The sequence below is a fragment of the Aspergillus campestris genome, assembly GCF_002847485.1.
Source record: "Aspergillus campestris IBT 28561 chromosome Unknown P168scaffold_5, whole genome shotgun sequence".
Lineage (NCBI taxonomy): Eukaryota > Fungi > Ascomycota > Eurotiomycetes > Eurotiales > Aspergillaceae > Aspergillus > Aspergillus campestris.
Window position 1 is genome coordinate 760449 of NW_020194340.1, and position 26076 is coordinate 786524.

The 26076-nt window shown below is 54.0% G+C and overlaps 7 protein-coding genes across 7 annotated transcripts; 4 read left to right on the forward strand and 3 right to left on the reverse strand.

Moving 5' to 3' along the window:
• Positions 1 to 4794: 4794 nt before the first annotated feature.
• P168DRAFT_289726 (DNA-binding E3 ubiquitin-protein ligase SNT2) lies at positions 4795 to 8725 on the forward strand. The gene has a single exon (XM_024837063.1). The coding sequence runs from the start codon at positions 4820 to 4822 to the stop codon at positions 8618 to 8620; it is 3801 nt and encodes a 1266-aa protein (XP_024693455.1). The 5' UTR covers positions 4795 to 4819; the 3' UTR covers positions 8621 to 8725.
• Positions 8726 to 10540: 1815 nt separating this feature from the next.
• P168DRAFT_140588 (uncharacterized protein) lies at positions 10541 to 10915 on the forward strand. The gene is made up of 2 exons (XM_024832757.1): positions 10541 to 10579; positions 10631 to 10915. The coding sequence occupies exons 1-2, from the start codon at positions 10575 to 10577 to the stop codon at positions 10803 to 10805; spliced, it is 180 nt and encodes a 59-aa protein (XP_024693456.1). The 5' UTR covers positions 10541 to 10574; the 3' UTR covers positions 10806 to 10915.
• A 1887-nt stretch (positions 10916 to 12802) lies between these two features.
• On the forward strand, positions 12803 to 16289 carry pdeB (3',5'-cyclic-nucleotide phosphodiesterase PDE2). The gene is made up of 5 exons (XM_024832759.1): positions 12803 to 13168; positions 13222 to 13831; positions 13894 to 13956; positions 14007 to 14173; positions 14232 to 16289. Exons 1-5 carry the CDS (start codon positions 12964 to 12966, stop codon positions 16124 to 16126), a joined length of 2940 nt encoding a protein of 979 aa, XP_024693457.1. The 5' UTR covers positions 12803 to 12963; the 3' UTR covers positions 16127 to 16289.
• Positions 16290 to 17192: 903 nt separating this feature from the next.
• P168DRAFT_326636 (SelT/SelW/SelH family protein) lies at positions 17193 to 18053 on the reverse strand. The gene is made up of 3 exons (XM_024841148.1): positions 17916 to 18053; positions 17583 to 17790; positions 17193 to 17460 (listed from the first exon to the last, which is right to left on the reverse strand). The coding sequence occupies exons 1-3, from the start codon at positions 17991 to 17993 to the stop codon at positions 17267 to 17269; spliced, it is 480 nt and encodes a 159-aa protein (XP_024693458.1). The 5' UTR covers positions 17994 to 18053; the 3' UTR covers positions 17193 to 17266.
• Positions 18054 to 18250: 197 nt separating this feature from the next.
• On the reverse strand, positions 18251 to 19426 carry P168DRAFT_289731 (guanine nucleotide-binding protein subunit gamma). The gene is made up of 3 exons (XM_024837064.1): positions 19001 to 19426; positions 18872 to 18929; positions 18251 to 18804 (listed from the first exon to the last, which is right to left on the reverse strand). The coding sequence occupies exons 1-3, from the start codon at positions 19150 to 19152 to the stop codon at positions 18742 to 18744; spliced, it is 273 nt and encodes a 90-aa protein (XP_024693459.1). The 5' UTR covers positions 19153 to 19426; the 3' UTR covers positions 18251 to 18741.
• Positions 19427 to 19828: 402 nt separating this feature from the next.
• Positions 19829 to 23629, forward strand: tif32 (putative eukaryotic translation initiation factor 3 subunit EifCa). Its single transcript, XM_024841149.1, has 3 exons — positions 19829 to 20046; positions 20142 to 20366; positions 20425 to 23629. The coding sequence occupies exons 1-3, from the start codon at positions 20005 to 20007 to the stop codon at positions 23299 to 23301; spliced, it is 3144 nt and encodes a 1047-aa protein (XP_024693460.1). The 5' UTR covers positions 19829 to 20004; the 3' UTR covers positions 23302 to 23629.
• A 267-nt stretch (positions 23630 to 23896) lies between these two features.
• On the reverse strand, positions 23897 to 25961 carry P168DRAFT_326639 (uncharacterized protein). Its single transcript, XM_024841150.1, has 3 exons — positions 24917 to 25961; positions 24582 to 24848; positions 23897 to 24525 (listed from the first exon to the last, which is right to left on the reverse strand). Exons 1-3 carry the CDS (start codon positions 25660 to 25662, stop codon positions 24246 to 24248), a joined length of 1293 nt encoding a protein of 430 aa, XP_024693461.1. The 5' UTR covers positions 25663 to 25961; the 3' UTR covers positions 23897 to 24245.
• Between the last annotated feature and the right edge of the window lie 115 nt (positions 25962 to 26076).

Sequence of the window (26076 nt, forward strand, 5' to 3'; positions counted from 1 at the left end):
ATCCATCCCCATCCCCGGTCTCCCTCTTGCGAGGTATGAATGATATGAAGTTGCATAGAAAAAGAAACCACCACTCCCAACCTGCCAGGTCACCGAGGGTGGATTGGATTGCCCACCTAAAGATCTACTGTGTAGCCTCTAATCATCCACTAGTCTCTTAGTTCGTTTAGTATTTTGTAGGTCAAGGGAAGGGTTAACCTGTCCATGGCTCGCGCCTTGTTGCTCCCTTTTCTTTTTTTCCTTTTTTCCCTTTTTTCCCATTTGATTTTCCTTTTCCTTCCAGGATTTCCCCACTTCTTTTGGAATATTAGTCGCTTTCCTCCTTTATAGGTGTGATGCATGGAACCGAGTTTGACTTTTCAGTCGTTCTCAGCTTGGGACCTTTCCATTTTCAGTGCATTTTTCCATCCTCAGGCTGGCATAATATCATTCCGTCCATCCCGTCCCGTCCAGATCGGCTGCGGTCGTACAGAACCGCTTCACACATAGATTTGCATGAGAATGGACTGTTGCCTCGTAATATATATATTCATCTGTTTTTCGCTACGATCGTTACCTTATATCATTGACAGCTGTTACACCAGTCGTATTACATCAGCCAATGTATGTCATGACCCTAGTTGCCTGGCTTTCTGCCACGCAGTCCTTCTATATTGGAGATTGTGGTCTTTTAATTTGGTTGTTCCTATAAGAAGACTCGAGTATAGCTATAAGGGGGAAATGAACATGGAAAATAACGATGGAACGATACGATTGCCGACATGACTGGCGCAGCCGTATCCTAGTGTCGAAGTATCTCCGAATGGGAGTTATGTGGTACCACTAGTTATCGAGGTACAGTTCCGAATGATGACCGTGTTCGTCTCTGATGTCGTAGATATTGATGTGAGTATACCAAGTTGTATGCTTCTCAGGAAATCAAGCCAGCCTATCCTCAATATTGTAGACTTGCGTGGGTTGTCAAAAAGCTCAGCTAAAGTAAATACTGTTCCATGGTCATTTGGAGGAGACTTGGCGTTATGGATTTCCGATCCAACGCGCATAACGCTGCCCTACGTGACAAAATTCCTGCCACAAGCTAACTAATCTTCGTGTCTCCATTCTCTTTCTCTATTTCTTTTGATTTGGTTTCCTGATCTTATGACAAACCTGGTTGGGTGGGAATTTCCCTCTTTTCCTTCCTTTCTTTTCTCTCTCTTCGCATCTCTTCATTCCAATACCTAAGCTGTCTTCCTTTCGGACATTAATGGGCGATCTTCGAGCACACCTTAAATAATCCAATAGAGCGTATTGAGCATTCCAGTCCACCTAGTACTTTCCATTTATCATTCCCATGTTCCTGGTATCCCCCCTACCAGATATCGACTCCCATTTTGCCCCCTCCACCGTCCACCTTATATCCATAAATGGAGCTCCTTCCCCCCTCCCTCTCCCTTGTCCCCATTACCATTGATACGCATCGTCAATCTTCGCATCGGGTGTGCGGCCCACACAATCGCGAATCCCCCCATCTTCCCTCCCCTCCCCCTCTTCCCCCTTCTTAACGACCAACCCCGGCCAGTATTAAAACCCAAATCTTAGTATTTCCACTAAAACCATCACTACGTAGATCATCCAACAGGGGAGAAGTGTGGATGAGTTGTAGAGCAAGGGAGTCTGTACTTATGGTAGATAGTACGAAAAGAGAAGAATAATATTCAATAATATCAATAATAATGAGAAAATAAGTACGAATGGAAAGAAAGGAAGAAGAATCCTCATTGTTCTCCGTACCGCTGCAGGAGTCAGCCTAACCCAGTACCAAGAGAGCCTCTCAACCTTGGAGATCCAGCCCATTGGGAACCAAGGGGAAGATTGTAGGATGTAAGTAAGAAGTAATTATCTCTGGTCTTTCTTGGTGGAGGATCCGTCATATTAACCCATCGGGACTAGGGGCGACGAGGACGTGGACTGGTCGGCATCCTAGACGGTCTTCCTGATTCTTCTCATCTCTTCTTCTTCAACCCTCTCTCTCTCTCTCTTTCTTCTTCTCTTCTTCCTCTCTTCTCTTCGTCGTCTTGCTCTTCTTCTTCTTTTCTTTCTCCCTCCCTTTCACCTTTCTTCCTTTTCTTCTTCTTCGTGACCTCCCCCCCCCAGGTCTTTCCCTTCACCTCTCCACTCCCATCCATCCATATCGGGTCAATCTCCCAAGTCCCCAAGTTGCCCTTTTGATCCTCCTTGCTTCCTCGTGGTCTATCATCTCAAATCCTTCCGATAGATAGATACGTCTTTGGGTTTTGAGGAGGAGCCTGGATCTATCATCGACCTTCCCCAACGACCATTACGACCGACTCCATCTACATTTCCCTGACTGACTTACTATACGCCTGAACGTCTTAGCTCCATCTGACTGGCTCCTCACCTTTTTCTTCTTCCATTCCAATGACCAGTTTAGTTTAGTCTTCAAATCATCGTTCCTGCACTCCCCCCACGAGAGCCCACACCCTTTCTCCCCCGACAGGCCCAGTGGCTTGACTCTTGTTTTGCTTCCACCGCCGCGGTTTTCTTCTTTCTCTTCTCTTCTCTTCGCTTTTCACTTCTTTATCTCCTTCCTCTTTTTCTCCTTCTTCCTTCTTCATCTCTCCGTCCTGTTTTTCCCTCCCCCCACTCTCCCTCCCCTTCTATTTCTCTTCCCCCCCCCCCCCCCCCCCCCCCCCCCCCACCGCCACACCCTCTGTCTACTGCGGTCCGCCCATATCGGGTTTCCGCCCTGTTATCCGCTGCATTTGCCGCTAAAGGCTTGTCCCCCTTCTCTCTAGTCATTTGTTCTTGTCATTTCCGGAAGGTTGTCGATCTTGATATCCCCCGTTCCTCCTGTGTCCTCTGGACCTTTCTGGGATTCCGACAGCATTGACCCTTTCGCACCCTGAGGGAATCTGCAATTCAAGAGAGAAAATATTATTTATCGCACCAAAACAGGCGATAGAGAAGAGACAACGGGAAGAACTATCATTCCTGTGGGCCACATTGTAACTCCAGAGGGACCTGTGCCGCCACAGGTATTGATTTTCCCTTTTTGCCTTTCGACCTTTTTTGGTGTTCTTATCCCTTGGGTTCCTTGGGTGAATGCCTCCCGATATCTTCTCCACCCACCTGTGAATTCCCAATTCTGATGAAGGATCGCTCACCCGTCACGGCCCGTTGCTGACCTTTGCATCTCCCCCGTCCGAGGCGGTTTTGGTGTTCCCGCCATCTTGTGAGCCACGCATCCTACTTCGGAGGTGCATCGTAACTGGTCTCCCCTGCTCATCGTCGGTTGGATTCCTTTCCCTCCTCGCTTTTTTTCTTTTTTTGTTTTTCTCGCGCTTGCGGGTTGGTCATGGCCACGGATCAGTCACCTCCCCAGCAAAAGCTGTCGCACAACCACGTGAAGCCCAGCTCGTCTCCCTCCAGCACAGCCGCCGCGGGTCAACGTCGCATGCCCACCCCTGGCCAGTCGTCGCGGATGGGTTCGGCCGATTCATCCACGACTCAGGAGGCCCCCTCCACCACCGTAAATGAGCCCACGTCCCAGCCCATGACGGTCAGCGCCACGCCTTCAGAGGCAGCGGCTACGGAGCCGCCGAGTTCCTCCACCACGCCGGCGCCCTATGGCACCCGGTCGAGAGGTCGGAACGCGGCCCCCCGCCCCAACTACGCGGAAGATCGCGACATCGACATGGACCTAGAGGTGGCTCAACCCTCCTCCAAATCCGCGAAGCGCACTGCTCCCGGGACGGCGGTGAACGCCACCGTCAACGGCTCCAAACCGGAGGGCGAAAAAGCAACGCCGTCCTCCAGTTCCCGAAAAAGCCTACCGGCGGTGAACGGGGCCAGTTCATCCCCCGCCGCTAAAGATTCCATCCCTGGGACTTCTTCATTTTCCGCCAAAGGGGAAGAGGGCAGCACCTCGTCGAATTCGCGAAAACGCAAACAGCCCGCCAGCTCCACCCCCTCCGCCTCCGCAAATGGGAGCGTCACGAAAAAGATTTTCACCACGGCCCCCAGCGCGTCCCCCGCACAGAGCGACTCGAGTATGCTCTCCTTTGAGAAGGGCGGTGCGCGTTTAAAAAACGGCATGATCACGGCGGATGACGGCACCACATTTGCCCTGAATGGTACGTTTTATTCTGATTTGTCTCTGTTACTTTGTTTCTTTTTTACCCCACTACATACTTTCGTATGACGAAGTTGCTGAGTGATTTAGACCACGTATACCTCATTTGTGAGCCGCCTGGTGAACCGTATTACTTGGCGCGGATCATGGAGTTTCTGCCCTCCAAGGACCGCCCCTCGGGCCCGATCGAGGCGTTGCGTGTCAACTGGTATTACCGGCCACGTGACATCCAACGCAAGGTGGCCGACACGCGGTTGGTCTTCGCCTCCATGCATTCCGACACATGCCCTCTGTCGTCACTCCGTGGGAAATGCCAAATATCGCACCTCTCCGAGATCGGAGACCTCGAAGAGTACCGCAAGACCCGGGATAGCTTCTGGTTCGACAAGATGTTTGACCGATACATCCACCGCTACTACGATGTCATTCCGACGAAGAAAGTGATCAACGTCCCCGGCAATGTCAAGAAGGTTCTCGATGAGCGATGGAAATTCGTCCTGGTGGAAATTGGGAGACGCAAGGAGTTGACGAGTGCTGTGAAGACTTGCAAGCGCTGTAGCTTGTATGCGGCCAGGTACGGATGCTTTTAATGCCTGAACCCAAAGCACGCGCGGCTGTGTTTGTTGCTAACGTCATTCTAGCACCGATTCCGTGGACTGCGCGGTGTGCCATGATACGTACCACATGTACTGCGTGCGACCCGTGTTAACGAAGAAGCCCGCCCGAGGGTTTGCTTGGGCCTGCGCAGCATGCAGCCGAGCCCAGGAGCGGAAGCTGGAGGCCCGGAATACCCCGATTCTCGGGGAAAGTCAGCCGCCAGAGCCCGAAGAAGAGGTCATCGAAGAAGAGGAGGAGGATCCGAAAGCGGTGGTCAACGGTACGGCCGCCAGCACTCCGGTCCCGGTCCAGGAAGAGGCCGTTCGCCCCGCTACCGAGGAGCAGACTGCCCAGGCCCGGATGTGGCCGTATCGCTACCTGGGCATTCACTGCCGAGTCGAGGATGCGCTGGATTACGATGACCGGATCTATCCGCGCGCCAGCTCCCGGTTGGGGCCTCGGCACCAGGCGGTCGTTGTCCCTTGGCACGGTCGCCCGGTGGAGTACGTCAAGCCGCTCGATATCAAGAAGAAATACATGCGAAGCTCCGGAAGCCGCAAGGATTCCAGGCTGTCCAAGGAGGCCCTTGCGGCGATTGAAGCGGCCAAGAAGGAAAAGGCAAATCGGCCGAACTGGGTCATGGATGAACCTCCCGGTTTCATTCGACGAGGCGAGGACGAGCCTGTCCTCATCAACGGCAAGCCCACTCGCACCGCTGAGCTATTGTTCAAAATGCCCACGGCATCCCAGATCCCGTCCCGCGGGGAGGATGATGCGCCGGGTGCGGAGCTCAGCCCGGAGGACCGAGAAAAGTTCATGGACGAGTACATGACGCGGGCCAAGGCACTGGCACCGAGCTTGGGGGTGGAGGATTACTCCACCAACTTCTTGGATAAAGCTCTGGAACTTCTCTACTCCAACAGCTTCAACGCCGACGCCGCCCTCGCGAAGCTCAAGCAGGTCCACAAGCACAAAGATCTTAAAGAACCCTATTTGCGTCCCGAGGAGGTGAAAGCGTTTGAACAGGGGGTTGCGAAGTACGGATCGGAACTGCGGTATGTGTCGAGACACGTCGGAACGGTGCCGCATTATCAGATCGTGCGATTCTATTACATGTGGAAGAAGTCGCCCCGCGGGCGACAAATATGGGGCAACTACGAAGGACGGCGAGGCAAGAAGGAAGCCCGGCGGCACAGCTCCGCGAAGCTTGTGGATGACGTGGCCGACGATAACGACGACTCTGCATACGACAACGACAAAGCCGCCGCAATCAAGCGTGGATTCCAGTGCAAATTCTGTTCCACGCGGTCGTCGCGGCAGTGGCGACGTGCCCCCGGTATACCGCCCGGTACGACGACGCCGAGCGAGCCCTCGTCGAAGAAGGACAAAGGACCACCGCTCAACGTCGCCCTTTGCTTGCGCTGTGCGTTGCTGTGGCGGAAGTATGGGATCCAGTGGGAAAGCGTGGACGAGGTGGCCAAGAAGATCGCGCAGAGCGGTAACAAATCGTGGCGCCGGCGCGTCGACGAGGAGCTTTTGACGCAGCTCCTCGTTTCCACCGAGACCCCGATCAGCATCAACAGTGCCACGGCCGCAACCGCCGCATCAATCGGGGTTCCGGTGAACGTGAACCCTCAAGTGCAACAGCAACAACAACAGCAGCAGCCGCCGCCGCAGCAGCCACAGCAGCAGGAACCCAACAAGAAAAAGCGAAGTGCTCCTGAGAAAGACAGCGCAGCAACCTCGACGGCCACGTCGGTGGAACCGGCGCCGAAGAAGAAGCCGCCCCCAGAGAAGGCCCCCGGGCCTCCGCCGCCGATTGTTCCGGATCCCCCCCGGGCCAAGACACTGCCCTGTGCCATCTGCAACCAGATGGAGCCGTTGGGGGATCAGCACCTGTCTTGCCGGGACTGTCGCCTGACCGTCCACCGGAGCTGCTACGGTGTGAGCCCGGAGAGAAACTGTGCCAAGTGGCTGTGCGACATGTGCTCCAACGATCGAAACCCGATGATCTCGACTTGCTACGAATGCGTTCTATGTCCGGTCGCCTGGACTGAGCACGAGCTGATGGAAGCCCCGAAGTCCACGCACCGCAAGAAGTCGGAACGAGACCGCGAGAAGGAGCGTCTCGAGAAGGAGATGGTCAACGAGGCCATCAAGCTCTACCGTCAGCGGCAGGAGGCCGTGGGCAAGCCGATCGGCCCCCGAGAACCGCTGAAGAGGACGGCCGGGAATAACTGGGTCCATGTCATGTGTGCGGTCTGGACGCCAGAGATCAAGTTCGGCAACTCGAAAGAACTGGAGCCTGCTGAAGGGTTTGCCCAAATTCCCATGGACCGATTCCGCGAGACGTGCAAGATCTGCAAGTCCAACAAGGGTGCATGCGTTCCGTGCCATTTCAGCGGATGCAACGCTCGATTCCATGTGGGCTGTGCGCATCAAGCGCAATACCCATTCGGTTTTGATATCACCCCGGTCAAAAACTCGAGAAAAGATACCGTCCAAAGCGTGCGGCTCGGAGAGGAGACGGGCGTGGCCGCGGCGGGTATCTGGTGTCCCCACCACTCGGTCTCGTCGCCGGTCCATGCCATTGGTGAACCGACCGAGGAGAAGGGCACCAACGCCCTCAAGCGCTTTGCGGAGACTTACAAGCAGGCGGACACGTCCCTGAGTCGAGCCACCCGGCGGGCGGTGCATTCACACCAAAACGCGTCGTCTTCCGGACACAAGCGGACTTCCACCGCCAATGGCACCGCCACGCTACCTGCGACCGCGAGAGATGATGTCAAGAATGCGAGAACATCCCCCGATGGTGCTCCGGATCCGATGATGATCGATACTGAGAGTCAGACCGCGCTTCCCACCCCCGGCGCGGACGTGACCAGGAAGTGTGCTCGCTGTACCACCGCCTACAGCCCCCGATGGTGGCCCATCGAGAACTCGCGACGGGCCGGCATGCTTGACCATAGAGCGCCTCTGCTGAACGGGATCGGCGGAAGCCCACCATACCTCCATCGCAACCCTTCGCAGCATCCCCTCGCCAAGCTGAACGGGGATTACAGCCCCGCCGACGCACTGGGCCCGCCCATGTACGAATGTCACAAATGCCATCTCAAAAAGATCACGGCGCCGCCCCAGCCGTCTCCGGAACCTCGACCGTCTCCCTACTCGGCCCCGCGACCGGTCTTGCCCGCTCCTCGACTTCCTGAATATCCCAGCCATCCGTTCGGTTCCCACGCCCACCCGCCGCAAACTCTCCCGCAACCGATTGGCCCACCTCACGGTCGACCGGAGTGGTATCCCGGATACGAGCAACGCCCGAGTGACTTTGGAGACAACAAACTGCGCAATGGCATGCCGGCTCCTGGTTACCGTGGTGGTGTCCCGCCGCCGCCACCAGCGCCAACGCACCATATGAATGGATATCAGCCGAGCCCTCCCCGCCATGCTTCTCTGCCACATTTCTCCACCGCGGCGCATCCACCACCTCCACACCAAGCTTATGCCACGCATCAAAGCCCCTACGGGCCGGTGGCTATGCCATCGCCCCGCATCTCCCACTCGGCGGGGCCTCGACCGTATCCGCCGTCAGTGTCTCCACCGGATGTGCAGGCAACAATGGTGCGGCATTCCCCTCAGCATTCGCTGAGTGCTCTGAACGGTGGACCGCCACGTGTTTATTCCGTGGACCGGGTTCTCAACGCGCCGACGCGGTCTCCACCGGTCTCGCAAGCGCGCATCGACCCCCGAGGGATGACGCCCCCCACCAAACTAGAGGATGGCGGCCCGGCAGGCCCGATGAGTATTGGTCGGCATCCTGGCACCACTGCGCCCAGTGGGGGATCCGGGGCCAGTGCTAGTCCATCGTTGAAAAACCTTCTTTCGTGAGCGGTATGGCTGAAGCACGTGTCTTATCTTTCTTTTTGTTTCCTGTTGCTTAGAATAATCCGAATAATCCGGAGATGTATGATAAATATCTTTTCTTTTCTTTTTTTTTTTTTTTTTCTTGTTGGGACCGTTCTGGCATTTAAAAATGGGGTTTTGGATTTGCCAACAGCGTTATTTTATATTATCTTTTTTTTATTTTTCTTCTTCAATCACAGGGCTTTCCATTTGTTTTCTATATGCCCATGCCCTAGTTGACCAACCCTCTGCTTTCCATGTACTTCTGCTTGACTTGACTTCACCTCGAACTCTAAACGACTTTATTCTTTCTTTCTATCAATTTATTATCTATGTAGATTTTTCTTATCCTCGGCTTTTGAACTACACATGACGGTACACTCAGACCAAGCACAGCCCCCTGGGGATGGCGGTGCGGACCCAAGACCCCAGCGGAGCGGGGCCGGCGTTTTCATTCCATTCTGAATTTCAAAGCAATGCAGAATCCATTACACCATTACATTACGATTGTGAATATCCCACCCCCATCACACGAGCTAGCTGCAGGTTTGCAGTTTGTCAACCAGGTTTGCAGGCAGGCTTGGGGTGAATGAATGCGGGGTAAGGGCGTAGTGTAGTGTAGTGCAGTATAGTATATTATCTATGTACATGGAAGGAGGGTGGGTAGATATGTAGGAGCCTAGCTTGATTTACTCATTCAGCCCAGTGCCGAAGTATAGCCTAGGCGAGGTATCGGTAGAGGTATCGGTAGGGGCGTCGGTAGCTGGGTGGATGGATTGTATGGAAGAAAGAAAGAAAGAAAAGAAAGAAAGAGCAAGAAAGAGACGATCTAGACTCCACCGCGGAATCAATTACCTAGTTAGTTAGTAGTTATATCCGTGCAACATCTGACACCGGAGTTCAGTCGGACCTGACCAGGTTTGAGTCTTTTCGACAGGGTTGCGTGCAGGGGGGGTGGCACGGTGTATGGGATTATACTTTGGGGGGGTGGTGGTATAGTTGGGGGATGCTTGTAGGTATATGATAAGCTGTATATATTCGAATAAAATGACTAAATAAATCAAATATACAATATATATATGGTATCAATGGTTTAATTCTATACAGTAGAGATTACTGAACAGGCAGGAGATTGAAAGTAGCCGGGGAACTACAGTAGGACTCGTGACTGACCACCGAAAGCGGAAAACGAAAACGAGCATCAATATTTCCGTTTGGTGGTGATTGGTTGATTGTCCGTTAGTATCTCTCGACCTTCCCAGTAGTATAGTATTCTAGAACAATTAGGTGCTATCCTTGCAGGAAATACCCGGATGCTTCTTCAATATTTCCTGATATTATTTACAGGTAGGGAATTGGCTTTGTTGTTTGTGGGGTTACTGTCAGGGTATTGGGAGTTGTGCTTATTTTTATACAGATGTATGATACTGTGGTTATTATTTAGATAATATACAAACCAAGGTTAATACGATACAAGGTGTGGTGGTGTCTTCCCCGATCCCTGTCGCTGCTAACCTTACGGGCGGAGGGGGGCATTGGGGCATCGCCACGGTGGTCTCAGTGAGATCATGACATTGGTATGACTAATGATTTCCTAATTGTGGTAGGAATGATAGATGGGTGGATGGGTAGTGGGTTGAGGTGTCGACGTCAAGGTGGTTGCCATTGCCATTGCCACCTTGGAGAATTCTTCAACAGTTAAGAGTGATAGTTACACATGGATAGTAGTGGATAGTTATCCGTTGATATTCTATTTTATCAGAATTAGTATAATCTAAAATAATCTTACCATAATATGATAATTCCGATCTTCAGATCGTACCGGACTTCTAATGAACTAGTGGCGGTTCATAAGCATGGCATAACCTTGACTCGAAGAAAGAATCGACTCGACAATGAGATTCAGTGTAAAACGCGGGGATCCTACGAGAACCTTACGATGCGGTACTCTCCTACCCGTACGAAGTACTAAGTAGGTATCTTACTGTAAGACAGATACTCCAATCACACGGCATGTCACTCTGGCGTCCACATCATTCTCGCCATTTCTTCTGGAAAAGCCGCCGGGGCTGAAAAGGAAACTAATGAGATCGCTTGCTTAAGCGTCATTGGACTCCACTTTTCTCCGCTCACTTTATCTTTCTTTTTTCTTTACTGTTGTACTCTTTGATTTTTATTCTTGATTCTTTGGTTGATTCAATCTTTTAATACTTTTGTTTTCTGTGTTGATTTTTCTTCTATCTAGTATGATCAATGTAGAGTTGTGATCATTATTGTTACCATTATGATTATCAGGAGTAATAATAAAATATTATATATGTTTCGATCCGTCGAGGTTCTAGCCCCTTTCCTTACAGGTGGCTGTATTACCGGTATCCGTAAGATCCCTCGAAGATTCAGATATAGATAATATCCTACATAATCGATCATCGAATAATAGTCGAATCGATCCATTGAATAGACTGGATCGATCCAGTATTCCAGATACAGACCTGTATCGATATTGACTCACAATCGAGTCTTAGCAGGTAGAAAGAGACTGACCAGATAAGAGAGTTCGGTAAGGGGAATACCGCCGAGTCTCTGACGACGCCCGCAGCCGTGCCGCGACCTTCTGGAAGGTTGGAAGAAAAGTCCAGTCGAACAGCCAGAACTCTTCAACTCAATTACTTATGATACTCTTTTCTATTCTTTCTATCTATTAATTCTTTTTTATTGTTTGATTTGACTCGATTATTCTATTATTTGGATCCTTGCTTCCATAACGAACTGCATCTCCACTCTTCAGCTATACGTGATTTTCTCCCTCCCTCTCTCTCTCTCTCTCTCTCTCTCTCTCTCCATCTCTTCCATCGCCCTCCACTTTTTTTTTCTCCCTTTTACAACCACTCTCCTGGATTTAGCTTCCTCCTTTCCTTGACACTTTCTTTCCTTCTTTCTTCTGACTTGGAACCTCTTGATGATTAGTATATTTTTTCTAGATTATTATCTGTGATTCTCTCTTTTCCCTCCTTCTATCCTCGTCTTTCCCTCTTTTTTTTTTCCCTCTCCTTTGTCTCACCACCACCGTCGTCATCTTTCCTCTCTCTCTCTCGGCTTTTGCCCCCTCTTCTTCCTTCCCTCGATCGATTCGACGGTATATCTTCTCTCGAGTCTGTCAATCCTCGACTGACCCTCGCCCGCTGGAATTTATTGGGTCCCCCGGGATTGATTTCTTCTGTGTCTCTTCTTTCTCTCCTTCATCTGGGTCAACCAGTCGGGTCTCATCCCCTTACTCTCTCTCTCTCTCTCTCTCTTTTTTTTTATAAACCTTTTTTTCTTTTTTATTTTTATTTTTATTTTTTCTCTCTCCCATTTTTGCCTTCCAAGATCTCCTCCCTACAACCACCACCCCGACCTTCCTCCGCCCGTGCCACCACCAAATCCCCCCCGATCGAATCACTTCCTCCCTCTCCACCTCCCTTGTCTTGTGTCATCACAACTTCTCCTTCGGCCCTATCGGTGGCCCACCATGACTTCCTGAGACTCTGCACCTCAGTCTCATTGCTTCTATTCCTCCCCCCCCCCCCCCCCCCCCGGTTGGTCGAGGCGATTTCGTCACCGTGGGGACACTTGCGCCCGCCGGCTCACTTAGATTCTCGGGCACCATTCGCCCCGGTGGAGAGACTAGGTTGGCCGTGACCACGTTGCTAAGTAGTCGTTGGACTACACGAGAGCTCTGGATGCTCTTCGACTTTTTGATTTCCGATCGATCCTTTCTCCCGTCTTCATCCCGACGGTGAGTTGGCCCCCGTGTCCACCGACGGCGTGTGTGGCGGTCGCAGACCGTGGACGTGGGAGACCAACGTGCGCTACAAGGTTCGGGAGGTCTGGGCCAGTGGATTGGGCGCCGGAGCGACAACTCGCAACAGACAGCTCAGTCTCCATCGCCGTTGCGGCCAACACGCCGAGGTTTGCGCGTCTGGTCTGCTGCGATCGTCCTCCGTTCTGGTTCTGGCTGTTCTCTGGTTGCTTGCCGTCCACCTCAACCCCGACTGTCCCGGCCGACCATCGTTGCGCTCGTCTCCTACCTCCCTATCTGCGTCGCCTGCATCGTCTATCCCTCAATCGAACCCGAGTCGCTGATTGCAGTTAGACATACCCTAGGTCTCTCCTTTACCCGCTGCCAGTCATTCGCCTCCGTCTCCGATTGTCTACGCCGGCCCGACCCCCGGCATCCCCCTGTTCAACCCGTAGCAGCCTTATGAGACCGATTCTAGATCAACTACATCTTTCCTTCTCTCGCTTCTGACCCGTCACCTCCCGTTGGAGCCGAGTGTCTTCATTTCATGGGCGTCCCAGATCCAACCGGCATCATGGATCCGGTCGAATGCTCTGCCGTCTATATCGATCATCGCGTTACATCCGAGCGATGGGTGTACCAGAGGTCGTCGGATGCCTCGGCAGCCTCATCAGCTAGCGATTTCCTACTACCGGACGAACCAGAGTCACTACGGGAGGATGTGGAGCTCCTGTTGGAAGTCAGCAAGCGGAGTGCGTCTCCTTGCCCCCTTCTCCCCTTCGCGCGGTGCGCTAACCCGTCGTAGTATACCTCTGTTATGCTGGCCCATCCCTCGCGACGACCCTGGCTGAAATCAGTGACCGGGCGCACGTGAACTGCACCCCCATTTTGGCTTTCTTCGATGTCGACCTCAACACGGAAGAGCCCGGCCTTGCGCGACGCAAGAGCAGTCGCGGTTCGTGGTCCGATATGTCGCCGCCGTCCCCGTCGTCCATGCGTCGCGGGTTCACCTTCTCCACGCAATCCGTCGGGTCGTACGACTTGAACCTCCTTTCCGGCTTGTCGGCCGATATTCAAGTCCAAGAGTCGGCGAATCTCATCATCCCGGTAGCCATCCTGCGCGCACCCCCTACTCGCTCTCTATCTCCCACCAGCGCCCCCATGGCCCAGCCATTTCCCCAAGGGGGGATTCCCGCCCCCCAGCACATCTCCAAATGCCTCGATGCCGGTGCCGTCGACGTTATATCCGCTCCGTTGGTTCGAGACCGGGTACAAGGTCTGACCGTCCACGTTTATCGAGCCCACAAATCGGCCGTCAAAGAACAGTCTCGCTTTTTGTCGAAGAAGAAACTCCGAAAACACTCGTGGGTCGGCGTCAGTGCCGAGCAACCGTATTCTTATCTCCGCGAAGCAATGTAGGCCTTTCCCCCGGCGTCACGGTTGAGTCCGCCTCAGAATTGTATACTGATCCCAGCAGGGTTTCCAAACTGATGAAAGGTATCTGCAACCCCGAGGAGACCATTGAAGAGTTCCAAGACCGGTATGCATCGCCTATCCGTGGTATCATTTCGCAGGCTAACGGCGGAACAGGGAGTTGGATGTTACCCCGGAACGCGTGCAAGTCGTCAAGGAGCAGATCGGGAAGTGGGAATTCACGGCCCATGAGTTTTCCGACGATGAACTTGTGCTGGGCGCTTTCGAGATGCTCCAGCATGCTTTTACAATCCCCGATCTGGAGGACTGGAGGCTCCCTCCTGGTAAGTAATGGCACCGTCGAGTTGCATTGTTGGCTGGCTGGCTGACCAGATCGATCAGGCGAACTCCGAACATTTCTCCTTGCGTGTCGCGCCTCTTACAATTCCTTCGTCCTCTACCACAACTTCCGACATGCCATCGACGTGTTGCAGTCCATCTTCTGCTTCCTCCTGCACATCGGTGCGCTGCCGCCGTATGAAGATATCCCCCAAGATGTCGAGTCAAAAAGCCCGATCGCATCCCTTCTCACCCCCTTCGACACCCTGACTCTGCTGATATCGGCGATTGGCCACGACGTCGGCCACCCGGGTGTCAACAACTTTTTCCTGGTCAAGCTCAACGCCCCGCTCGCCCAATTATATAATGACAACTCGGTCCTGGAGGCCTTCCACTGCGCTGCGTTCTCTCAGATCCTGCGCCGTTACTGGCCGGCCGCCTTTAAGGATCGGCAACTTCGCAAGCTCCTGATCAGCTCCATCTTGGCGACAGACATGGGGGTGCATCAGAAATTCATGGAGCGGCTCGGGTCACTGCAGGAGAAGTTCGTCGATAACAACCGGACTGTCGATGGCTGGAAGCCGCAAGATCTCGATATGTACAAGACCCTCGTCTGCGGGCTGCTGATCAAGTGTGCCGACATTAGCAACGTTTCACGACCGTGGGCCGTGGCGGAGAAGTGGACTCAGATCCTGCAGGAAGAGTTCGCCCACCAGGGCGAGATGGAGCAGGAAGTCGGGATGGAGACCGCTCTGTTCGGCGGGCCCCCGGAACTGGGGAATATCTTCAAACTGGCGACCGGGCAGATGGGATTCATGACTATCTTCGCGCTTCCGCTCTTCGAGGGCGTCACACACATCCTCCCGCAGATGCGCTTCACCGTCGAGCACACCCGGACCAACCACGCCAAGTGGCAGTGCCTGGCCGAACTGGAGAAGAGGAAGCTGTCCCTGGAGGAACCCTGTCGGGCGGACCAACGCATCTCCCCGCGCTCCACGAGCCCGCAGGTGGCGGTCGACCGGAGGTCTTCCAAGAAGAGCACTGCCCCACATACGCCGGACCGAGCATGCCCCGCTGGTGGGGATGATGCTAGTGATTATTTCGGGTCCGCCAGGTCCTCCGTGGTCTCGCGCTCTCCCGGCAACATCAACGAGAACACGATCAAGCCGGTCGTGTCGCCGGATACGCCGGGCCCGGCGATGGACATCACCGGGAGCTCCCTTCCAGCATCGCGCAAGTCGTCCAGCGCGGTCCCGGACCTCACCATGGTTTCCATCGCAGGCGCGTCCCCACGGCGGAGCGCACAAGCAGTGGAAGGGGGCCTTCCCTTGGGCGACCCAGGCGTCATGGCCGCGGTCTGCCACACCGACATGCCCCCAACAGGGTACGACCACCATGCACCGTCCAGCACACGCGACTTTTCCCTCGAAGAAGAGAGTGGAGAACGCGCCAACAGCTCCCGAAATGGCCCACCAAGCTACCGCCGCCACCACGCCAACACAAACTCATCCGGCCGCGCCCCACCATCCAACTCGCAGCGCAACAGTTGCACCCGAACCCACAGCCTGAGCACCTACAGCAACGCCATGACACCCATCTCCCCAGCCACCAACGCAACCAGCTTCCTCAGCGAATACGGCGACGACAAAGCCCACGCCCCAGACAGCGCAGAGCCCGACGACAGCGACTTCAGCAGCGCCCACCCCGAGTCCTCCATCCAGTACACCGTATCCGACCGCGACGGCAGTAACTTCCAGTCCGGCGACAGCCACACCTCGCACTCGCAGGCCGAAGACACCGGCAAGGGCCCGAGCCCAGAAGGCCTGTGCATCCCTCCCTCAGGGATGGACCCCGAGCACGGCGGCAGCGGCAGCCCGACCCTCTCCGCGACGCCGACGGGGAGCCACGGCCCGCCGCCGGATGAACCCCCAGCGGCGAGACGTCGCCCCGACGACTGATGAAGCGGCGGAGTCGGCTGCGGTTGGCGTTTTGGCGTCGGAGGCCACATCATTCGCCGCAGCATGAGCTGAGCGGGGAGTCGTGACTATTCTTCTTCTTCTTTTTGCTCTTCTTCTTCCTCTATTTCTTTTGAATACCTACCTACCTCGGCTTTATTACCTACCCTGGGCTATATCTTCAGGTTATCAGGGCGTTCGTTGGATTCTATCAACCAGGACAGTCAGGAAGACTAAAAAAAAAATCACTACAAAAAGAAAGCCACTAGAAAAAAAAAAAAAAAAGAAAAAGAAAAAAAAGCAATGACTGGAAAATAACGAAGCCATGAATGGGGATTATTTTACATTCAGCTTATGAACTCGTCACGATACATTGGGGTTTACTTGCTTGCTTCATGGTCAGGCTGGAGAATTGTGTTTGCGATTTGCGATACTCGGCTGGAGTGTTGGTGGGAGATAGGAGTTTTCTTCCTTTCTACATTCTTCTTTTTATTTATTTATTTATTTTTCTTTCTTTCTTTCGCTACACTTTTGGTTGGAGGTGATGCAATTGATTGCTGATTGATCCCCGTGTACGATATGGGATTGGGGAGTTTGATCAGTGACACCTGAGTGACAGTGACGGACAGCTGAACAGTGGATATGATATGATATGCTATGCTATGCTACGCTATCGATATCGGCATTTTCAAAATGAGGAGATGTGTGGCCTCTGTGAGGGACGTGTTCAAGGATTGGATTATTTGCGTGAACTGGGTATAGGATTGGATTGGATATGATAGGATACTAAGGATTGGATAGGACAGGACGGGAACACCGATTAAATTAGAGGGGGCGTGAATGGCGTTGAGGAGGGATATTAGGCTAGTCTTTTGGACTGATTGATTTTGGAGTATTCCTTTATTTATTTATTCTATTTATATCATTTTATTTTTTATTTTTATTGATTAATTGGGTTTTTTATATTGGTAGATTGATTGATTTATGGTTCTTACTTGATCGTTTAGCTACGTCTGTGGTTATTGTCTGGATATATATCGAAGTACGGATAGTATTCGAGGATAGGATAGGAATATGAATCGGATATAAAATATGTAGTCCTAGCTATGACAATTTGTACAGAAAATAAGATCCAAAGATCAATCACCGACAATCAGCACACTCTTCTTTTTTCTCCGCTGATGCGGTAGTAGTACCAGCGGCACCAGCTGTACCAGCAGTAGTATCACCAGCAGCAGTAGCAGTAGCAGAAGAGGCCCTCAACGCTCGATCCGTATGCCCCAGATCCCTCTGCGGATCAATCACGTTCCTGACGAGGGATTTGAGCGTTTTGACCTCTGTTTATATTGTTAACTTAGTCTTCTTTCCATACATATCATAACAACAACACCAACACCAACAATAATATCATCATTTCCATGGTAGAAGGAGTGAAGAAATAAAAAAAAAAAAAACATACCAGGAAACCCCCCATCGCGCTTCCTATCCCAGAGGAGCGTTTCCTGCACTGCTCCCTGCCCCTCTTGGCCTTCAGATTGGCCTTCAGACTGGTCCTCGTTCTTCAGAGGGTAGTAGAATAAAGTGATGGCGAACAATCCCCCCGTCGCAGGGACGAGGGCGACTTCGCCTAGTTGGGTGGAGAAGGTGGAGAGGAGTTCTTGGGCGAACTATCGTTCCTTCTTGTTAGTATTATTGGGGTTGGGATGGATATTGGGATATGATATGATATGATAGGATAGGATTGGGGAGGGGTGTGTTTTTGATATGTTTTTGAGGTGGGTAGGGAACATACATATGCGGCGCGTAACATCCATTTGCACTGGGTGCAGTATTGGATTGTTATGCGGGGGTTGTTGATTTGGGTTGTCATTTTATATCATATAATATATATTATAATATAATATAGTAGGTATATTATATGATGTGGGGGATAAAGAGAGAGAGATAGTGTGTGAGGGAGATTGTGTAGAATATGAGTGGATAAGTAGGTAAGGTGTGATGATGTCAGCGTCGGGTTAGTTGATTACTACATCGTGCATATCAGTCCTCCGTACATCGTGCGCTTATTCTCCGTTCTCAATAGATTCAGGTGATTATACGTTGATATGTTACAGTCTGATTACAAGATCCTTGGTTTAACTGATTTATTCTGACTAGTCACTGACAAAGGAAAGGGTAATAATCCAGAGAATAATTTCACATGGCAAGAGAAGATGAACATGAATGGAAAGATGAAAAGAAAAAAAAATAAATAAGAACCACACATTAGTGTAATCCAGAAAAACACATTAGTGCAATCCAGAAGAACACATTAGTGTAATCCAAAGAACACATTAGTGTAATCCAAAGAAAATTAATAATCGTCATGTCTTGATTGTCGCGTCCCGAAGTATGCAGGCCAGCGCGCCTTCGGTGGTCTGAGCCTGACATCGCGCATTTTCCTTAAAACACCACACGGGACTGCCATTATGGAGGAAAGCCGAGAAAAGACATGAACGAAAAGGAAGAAAGAGGAGGAGGAGGAAGAAGAAGAAAGATTAAGTAGAAGTCATCGCGATAGGGATATCAATGAATCGGCGGTGGACAGCCGATCGGAGGTGAAATGGACATGAACGGCATTACATGACCGTGCAGCAGCCGCCCTGCTGTTGGGGAGCGTAGGGATCCTCACGCTTGTCGACCTGATATGTGTTAGTATGACAGCGGTGGTGGTGGTGGTGGTGGTGGTGGTGGTGGAGGAGGACAAACCTGGCCCCATACGGACGGTACCATAAAGTCGCGCGTGTTGTTGCAGTAGTTGATCAAGCTGGAATTAGTTAGCGACAGAGTCAATAAATGGATTGGAAGGAAGAAGTAAGGAAAAGAAGAAAAACATACGAAAGAGCAGCCTCGGAGACCTTCACCCGAGGACGGTCAAGATCCTCCTTCAGACGGGTGTTAAGCTCGGTAAGACGACGATATTTGAGGTCGGCGACACTCTGCTTCTTGTTCTTGACATCCCCGCCAGATCGCAATTCGTAAGGAGGCATCGTGGGACAGCAGGTGGTCGGAAGATTGATTATTGAGGGGGACCGGAGGGGGGAGAGGGAGGATGGATGCGACCGGACAAGGAGTTGAATGGAAAGGATGGAGAACCGGTCGGGAGAGAGAGGGATGGCGCGACGGACGGGGAGGTAAGGGGGAGGGGAAAGAATTAATGAATTGACTGAAAGAATGAAAGAATGAATGACCTATAGGTAGGGGGGAAAGGAAGTATTGATAGAGTAATGGATAGGAAGAAAGAAAGAGAGAGAGGAGAGAGTCGGAAGGGAAGAGAGTGAAAGACTGGATCAGGAGAGAGAAAGAACGGAAGAAGAGGAGAGAGAGAGAGAGAGAGAGAGAGAGAATGGAGGGAAGAATACGATGGAGAGTGGAGTCTTAGGGGGAGATACGCTCCAGTACCGAAATTACAGGGTTGATTCCCCATACTGTATTTGTCTCTTTCTTTCTATCCAGAATTATATCCAGAATTCTTTTGAATGTCTATTCTATTCTATTACACTATCTATTATTCTATATATATTCTATATATACTCTATACATATTCTATATATATTGAATATACGTATACTAATACAGTATTGTAGGCTAATATCACGTGACATCGCTTAACCCAAACGGGCCAAACCGGCCGTGTTTTTTTCCTCTTCTCGCACAGAACGAAGAGTGAGAGTTGCGAGTTCAAGATAGCCTCAGCCTCTCCCATCTAGGCTTCTTTCGTCGCGTGCCAGCGTCAACATCCAGCCGTTCTCACTTCCCTCTGAGAAGATCAACAGGCTGCCTGCTGTGCCTTGACCTTTTTTTAATCCTTTGACTCGTTCTCCTCCTGGAGTCTCGCCATCATGCCGCCCCCGCCGCACATCAAGCCTGAGAATGTTCTCAAGGTACGCTACTCTATACTCTGGATCCAAAACATCAAAAGAAAAGAAGAAAGAAAGAAGAAAGAAGAAGGATAGGAGAGAGATACTAACGGTTGTAGCGCGCCCAAGAACTCATCGCCGTGGGCCAAACCCCCGCCGCCCTCAATGTCCTCCACGAACATGTCACCTCCAAGAGGACCCGCAATACCCCCATCGTCTCCCTCGAGCCCTTGATGATGCTCTTCGTTGAGCTTTGCGTCGATCTCCGCAAGGGTAAGGCCGCCAAGGATGGCCTCTACCAGTACAAGAACATTGCCCAGAACACCAACGTCGGCAGCATCGAGGTACGCACACTTTTTCCGCCCTTTCTTCGATGAATGGTGCTAATACCATTATGGATAGATCGTCCTCAAGAAATTCATCGAACTCGCCGAGAAGAAGGTCACCGAGGCCCAGGCCAAGGCCGACGAGATCCAGTCCTCCCTGGAATCCGCCGCTCCCTCCACCAACGTCGAGGATCTCGAGGCCATCGAGACCCCCGAGACCATCCTCCTGGCTACCGTCTCCGGTGAGCAGTCCCGCGATCGCACCGACCGCGCCGTCGTCACCCCCTGGCTCAAGTTCCTCTGGGAGACCTACCGTACCGTCCTCGAGATCCTCAAGAACAATGCCCGCCTCGAGGTCATGTACCAGAGCACCGCTCTCCAGGCCTTCCAGTTCTGCCTCAAGTACGCCCGCAAGACCGAGTTCCGCCGTCTCTGCGAGCTGCTCCGCAACCACGTCCAGAATGCCGCCAAGTACGCCGCCCAGATGCACGCCATCAACCTCAGCGACCCGGACACCCTCCAGCGTCATCTCGACACCCGCTTCCAGCAGCTCAACGTCGCCGTCGAGCTCGAGCTCTGGCAGGAGGCCTTCCGCTCCATCGAGGACATCCACACCCTGCTCTCCCTCAGCAAGCGTCCCGCCAAGAACGTCATGATGGCCAACTACTACGAGAAGCTCGCCCGCATCTTCCTCGTCTCCGAGAACTACCTCTTCCACGCCGCCGCCTTCAGCCGTTACTTCAACCTGCTGCGCCAGTCCGCCGTCGCCCTCGCCGCCGGCCAGGGCTCCCGCAAGGAGAACCCCGCCGTCTCCGAGGCCGAGCTCACCAAGACCGCCTCCTTCGTCCTGCTCTCCGCCCTCGCCATCCCCGTCATCAGCACCTCCCGCTCCCGCGGCGCCCTGGTCGACGTCGACGAGGCCCGCAAGAACAAGAACGCCCGTCTCACCAACCTGCTCGGCATGGCCCAGCCCCCCACCCGCGGCGTTCTCTTCCGTGACGCCCTCAACAAGGGCATGCTCCAGCGCGCCCGCCCCGAGATCCGCGAACTCTACAACATCCTCGAGGTCGACTTCCACCCGCTCTCCATCTGCAAGAAGATCAACCCCATCCTCCAGCAGATCGGCGCCGACCCCGAGATGGAGAAGTACGTCCTGCCCCTGCAGCAGGTCATCCTCACCCGTCTCTTCCAGCAGCTCTCCCAGGTCTACGACTCCGTCGAGCTCAAGTTCGTCTATGAGCTCGCCCAGTTCCCCGCCCCCTACCAGATCACCCCGGCCATGATCGAGAAGTTCATCATGAACGGTTGCAAGAAGGGTGACCTCGCCATCCGCGTCGATCACCTCGCCGGCGTCCTCACCTTCGACACCGACATCTTCTCCTCCGCCAAGGCCCTGCACGCTGGCTCCGCCGCCGGCTCCGCCGAGGCCGAGGTCGGCTCCATCCAGCGCCTCCAGCACACCCCCGCCGAGATCGCGCGCATGCAGCTCACCCGCCTCGCCAAGACCCTGCACGTCTCGTGCATGTACGTCGACCCGGCCTACCACGAGGCCCGCCTGCAGGCCAAGCGCGCCGCCCACGAGCGCGCCCGCGCCGGGGCCGCCGCCGAGCACGACGACACCCTCGCCCGCCGCCTCGTCATCGAGCGCCGCCGCGAGGCCGCCACCGACGCCCTGCAGCGCAAGCAGCGCGAGGAGGAGACCCGCAAGCGCATCCGCACCCAGCAGCTCCAGGAGGCCGAGAAGCAGCGCCTGCTCGACGAGCAGCGCGAGCGCGAGAAGCGCCGCATCAAGGACGAGCAGGACCGCATCCGCCAGCAGGAGCTCAAGAAGCAGATCGAGGAGCTCAAGAGCGGCGTCAAGGGCATCGACATCAGCGAGCTCGACCTCGACGAGCTCGACGCCAACCGCCTGCGCGCCATCAAGCTGGCCTCGCTGGAGAAGGAGAAGAACGAGCTGCAGGACCGCGTCCGCACCACCGCCAAGCGCATCGACCACCTCGAGCGCGCCTTCCGCCGCGAGGAGCTCAAGCACATCCCCGAGGACTACGAGCGCCAGCAGCAGCACGACCGCGAGCTGCACGACGCCCAGACCGCCGCCACCCTGCGCGAGGCCGAGGCCCACCACCGCGAGGCCGTCGCCCTCAAGCACCGCCTCGGCCGCCTCGTCCCCACCTTCTCCGGCTTCCGCCAGGAGGTCTCCGAGAAGCGCCACGAGGAGTTTGAGCGCCGCCGCAAGGCCGCCGAGCGCGAGTTCGAGGCCAAGAAGCGCCAGCGCGTCAAGGAGGTCCAGGAGCGCCGCCGCCGCGAGCGCGCCGAGCGCGAGGAGGCCGAGCGCCAGCAGGCCGAGGAGGAGGCCCGCCTCGAGCGCGAGGCCGAGGAGAAGGCCACCCGCGACGCCCAGCGCCGCCAGGAGTTGGCCGAGGAGAAGGTCCGCCGCGAGGAGGAGCGTCGCAAGCTCGACGAGATCGCCGCCAAGCAGCGCCAGCGCGAGGAGGAGGCCGAACAGCGCCGCCTGGGCCGGGCCTCCGGCGCCCCCGCCCCCGCCGCCGACCACGGAGCGCCCGCCTCGACCGAGCGGGTGGCCCCTCGCCTCAATCTGGCGCCCCGGACGGGTGGTGCCGGCGCGAGCTGGCGCGAGCGCCAGGCCGCCAAGGAATCCGCCCCTGCTGCCCCCGCCGAGTCCGAGCCCGCCCGCGCCGCCCCTGCGGCACCCGAGGCCCGTCCGGAGGAGGCCGCCGCGCCGCCCGCGCGCCGCCCCGGTGGCTACGTGCCGCCGCACCTCCGTGGTGCCGGCGGGGCCGCCCCCTCGACGCCCCCTCCCGCCTCCCCGTCGCCGCGTCCCTCTCGCACCGAGACCCCTCCCGCCCCAGAGTCGCGTCCCGCCCCGGAGTCGCGCCCCGCGGCCGGTGGCTCCAAGTGGGTTCCCCGGTGGAAGCAGCAGCAGGACCAGTAAATCGTCCATCCGAGCTTTAATTTAAAGGGACGAACGAGCCAAAAAAAAAACCAAGGAAACGAGAACCAAACGACCGTACAGAGAGGGAAAAGTTAGTTGAATTTTTCTGAGTCTCTTTTTCATAGTGTGTGATCTGATCTGATCTTTCAATCTTTTTCCTTCTTTGTTTTTTTCGTCAATCTTGATGTCCTGTCCTACTATTTTGTTAGCATTGCCTCATGCCTCATTTAGTGTTTCTTTCATTTTCATTATCGTGGTTATCTATTTTATATTGTTTTTATTTTCTCCTTGAGTTCAAGTAAGTGGTATATAGGATGTCTATCTGTCTACCTATTGGATTGGGGGGGGGGGGGGGGGGGGGGGGTGGTATAGTAGGTATTGTAGGGATCCATCGTCCGGGTTCTTTTATAATTTAATCTATGTTCATTATTTGATGCATTGTTTACTTTTTTTTATCATTGGAATCAGGAGTAGGAGTAGTAGGAGTAGTAGGAGTAGAAGAAGATAGACCATACTGTATAAACTAATCAGTAACAGTAAGTAGTAGCATATGTCACTGAGCTAACCTGGCGGACTTGATACTAGATAACACGGTAGAAGTCTATCTAGATGAGTATGAGATGTAGTATATACCAACAGAAAGAAAAGCAGAAGCACAAGAAACGTGCAAAAAAGAAACGATAAATGAGAGTTACAAACACGGACAAACTGAAGAGACACGATGAAAAGACAAATTAAAGGGGTATGTACTATGTATGTATAGATGTAGTGTAGTATAGTATGTAGTATGTAAGGGTGAAAAAAAAGCCAATATCAACCTCACATATACAGACGGGCAGGTAGACAGACAAACGGTTGAAACTCGGTTCCAACTTTTGACCAATAACAGTGAAAGAAAGCGCTAGGGCCAAAGAGAGAGAGAGAAAGAGAGAGAAATGGACCAGTTAAGCAGCAGCAACCTCCCCGCCAGCAGCAGCAGCCCCAAACAACCTCTCCCTCCACTCGCCACAAACAGCCTCAAAGCCACTGACGACGTCTCCGCACTCCCTGCCGGCAGTGCGCTCGCGGATACGGCTGTCCCAGTCGCCCTTTTCGATCCAGCGGGTTCCCTCCTCGCGGGCTTCGTCCTCGCGGCGGAGGTCGGCGACGAGTTCGCGCGCGGAACGCAGCCGGCGCGAGGCGGTCGCTGTTAGCTGGCGGGATTCGTAGAGGGTGTCGCTTAGGCTGCGCAGGGAGAGGGTAATGTCTGAGGTTTGGGCGATGAGGGTTTGCAGGGAGACGAGGGGGTTGAGCGCGGGGGTGGTTGGGCGGGAGGATATGGTGGTGGTGGTTGTGGTGCTGGAGGGGCGGGAGGGCGGTTCTGGTCGGCGGGAAAGGGGTAGGGGAGGGTGGGGAGGAGTTCGTCGTCGATCAGGGGGATGAGGGCGTCGATTGCGTCGGCGGAGAGGAGTGGAAAGGGGGAGAATAGGAGGGGGTGGGTTAGGGTTTGGAGGGCGCGGGTTTGGTGGGTGAGATGTGAGGTGATGGAGGAGTGTGCTGTGATGAGTCTGGGTGCGTTATTAGTTAGTGAGCCGGATATGGTCATAAAAGATAGAATAAAGGGGGAGGGACATACCTCATGGCGTTATTTTCCACCCCGCTCTGGCCTCCAAGATCCTGCAACGCTGTCACAGCCCGAGCAATGACATGGTCATTCTCACTCCCGTTATTCTCGAGGCCCCTCCGAGCGAGGCTCTCCACCTCCGCCATCTGGCTCTCCAAACCAGGCGAGATATCCGCGGACTCGTCGAGGTCAGAGTCATTGCCGTAGTCGGAGCCATCGTAGTGCGACTCATGGCGACGATGCTGTCGGTGGGAGGCGGGGCCGCCGTTGCGGGTTTTAGGCTTTGGGGGCTGCAGGGAGCCTCGTTCGGAGTCGTAGCCGGAGGAGGGGGTCCTGGCGCCGACCATGTGGTAGCCATCTTCAGAGTCGCTGGTCGCTGCCGCATGCTGGGTATGATGATGGTGATGATCCGCGGGAATGTTCTCCATCTCCTGGCCCGAGACGTATCCGTAGCCGCTCTCTTCGGCTTCCCAGGCGTCGGCTAGCTCGTCGGCCAGATTGCCCAGCCCTCCTCCTCCCCCACCATCGCCGCCGGCGGCGGCGTCAGCGGCGTCGCCGAAGTCGCCGGACATTCGCTGGGATCCGTTCATGGTGTGAGAGAGGTGGTTCTGATGACGAGGGGATTGGAGGGGACTGTGTGAGAACCCATTGGAGGTGTAGACACCGGGGGAGATGGGGGAGTCGAGGTCGAGGTTCGAGGATCGACTGCGATTGTGGCGGTGAGATATGCTCAGGGGAGAGGGTGGGATGGCGGGCATTTTTCGTTCTTATTCCGAATATAGTATGACAACTGGTTAGGTAAGAAAATTGACGCTGTCATGCAGTTCCAAGCATCAACCACGAGATCCAAGGAGAAACGGACGGGTTTATGTTATGATTGGTAAATTGGCATCTGCAAGTCCTGATGGAGATATCGGCAAGGGGGGGAAGTAGAAGGCACCGAGGGGGATTAAGCTGTTTCACAGTTTCGAAGTCGACTGCAGCACGATCGCAGCACCGATGCTTCCTATCCAACAAGAAAAGATACCACGACTAAAAGGAGACAGGTAGTATGGAGTCAAACTGGAGAGAAATGCAACCATGGATTGGATCAAGATCAAACCATGAAATGATTCATTATTCCTAGTCTCAGCTTATGCACACAGCTGAGTCAGACAGCAACACAAATCCCG

Coding starts and splice junctions, on each gene's coding strand:
- P168DRAFT_289726 (XM_024837063.1), top strand. CDS start 4,820: ATGTACTGCGTGCGACCCGTGTTAACGAAGAAGCCCGCCCGAGGGTTT.
- pdeB (XM_024832759.1), top strand. CDS start 12,964: ATGGGCGTCCCAGATCCAACCGGCATCATGGATCCGGTCGAATGCTCT. Junction 13,832..13,893: donor TCTTATCTCCGCGAAGCAAT/GTAGGCCTTTCC, acceptor TGATCCCAGCAG/GGTTTCCAAACTGATGAAAG. Junction 13,957..14,006: donor ATTGAAGAGTTCCAAGACCG/GTATGCATCGCC, acceptor ACGGCGGAACAG/GGAGTTGGATGTTACCCCGG.
- P168DRAFT_326636 (XM_024841148.1), bottom strand. CDS start 17,993: ATGACAACCCAAATCAACAACCCCCGCATAACAATCCAATACTGCACC. Junction 17,791..17,915: donor GGATGTTACGCGCCGCATAT/GTATGTTCCCTA, acceptor AAGGAACGATAG/TTCGCCCAAGAACTCCTCTC. Junction 17,461..17,582: donor GCGCGATGGGGGGTTTCCTG/GTATGTTTTTTT, acceptor CAATATAAACAG/AGGTCAAAACGCTCAAATCC.
- P168DRAFT_289731 (XM_024837064.1), bottom strand. CDS start 19,152: ATGCCTCCTTACGAATTGCGATCTGGCGGGGATGTCAAGAACAAGAAG. Junction 18,930..19,000: donor GTCTCCGAGGCTGCTCTTTC/GTATGTTTTTCT, acceptor AACTAATTCCAG/CTTGATCAACTACTGCAACA. Junction 18,805..18,871: donor TACCGTCCGTATGGGGCCAG/GTTTGTCCTCCT, acceptor AACACATATCAG/GTCGACAAGCGTGAGGATCC.
- tif32 (XM_024841149.1), top strand. CDS start 20,005: ATGCCGCCCCCGCCGCACATCAAGCCTGAGAATGTTCTCAAG. Junction 20,047..20,141: donor AGCCTGAGAATGTTCTCAAG/GTACGCTACTCT, acceptor TAACGGTTGTAG/CGCGCCCAAGAACTCATCGC. Junction 20,367..20,424: donor CCAACGTCGGCAGCATCGAG/GTACGCACACTT, acceptor CATTATGGATAG/ATCGTCCTCAAGAAATTCAT.
- P168DRAFT_326639 (XM_024841150.1), bottom strand. CDS start 25,662: ATGCCCGCCATCCCACCCTCTCCCCTGAGCATATCTCACCGCCACAAT. Junction 24,849..24,916: donor GTGGAAAATAACGCCATGAG/GTATGTCCCTCC, acceptor TAACGCACCCAG/ACTCATCACAGCACACTCCT. Junction 24,526..24,581: donor CCCCCGCGCTCAACCCCCTC/GTCTCCCTGCAA, acceptor CTCCCTGCGCAG/CCTAAGCGACACCCTCTACG.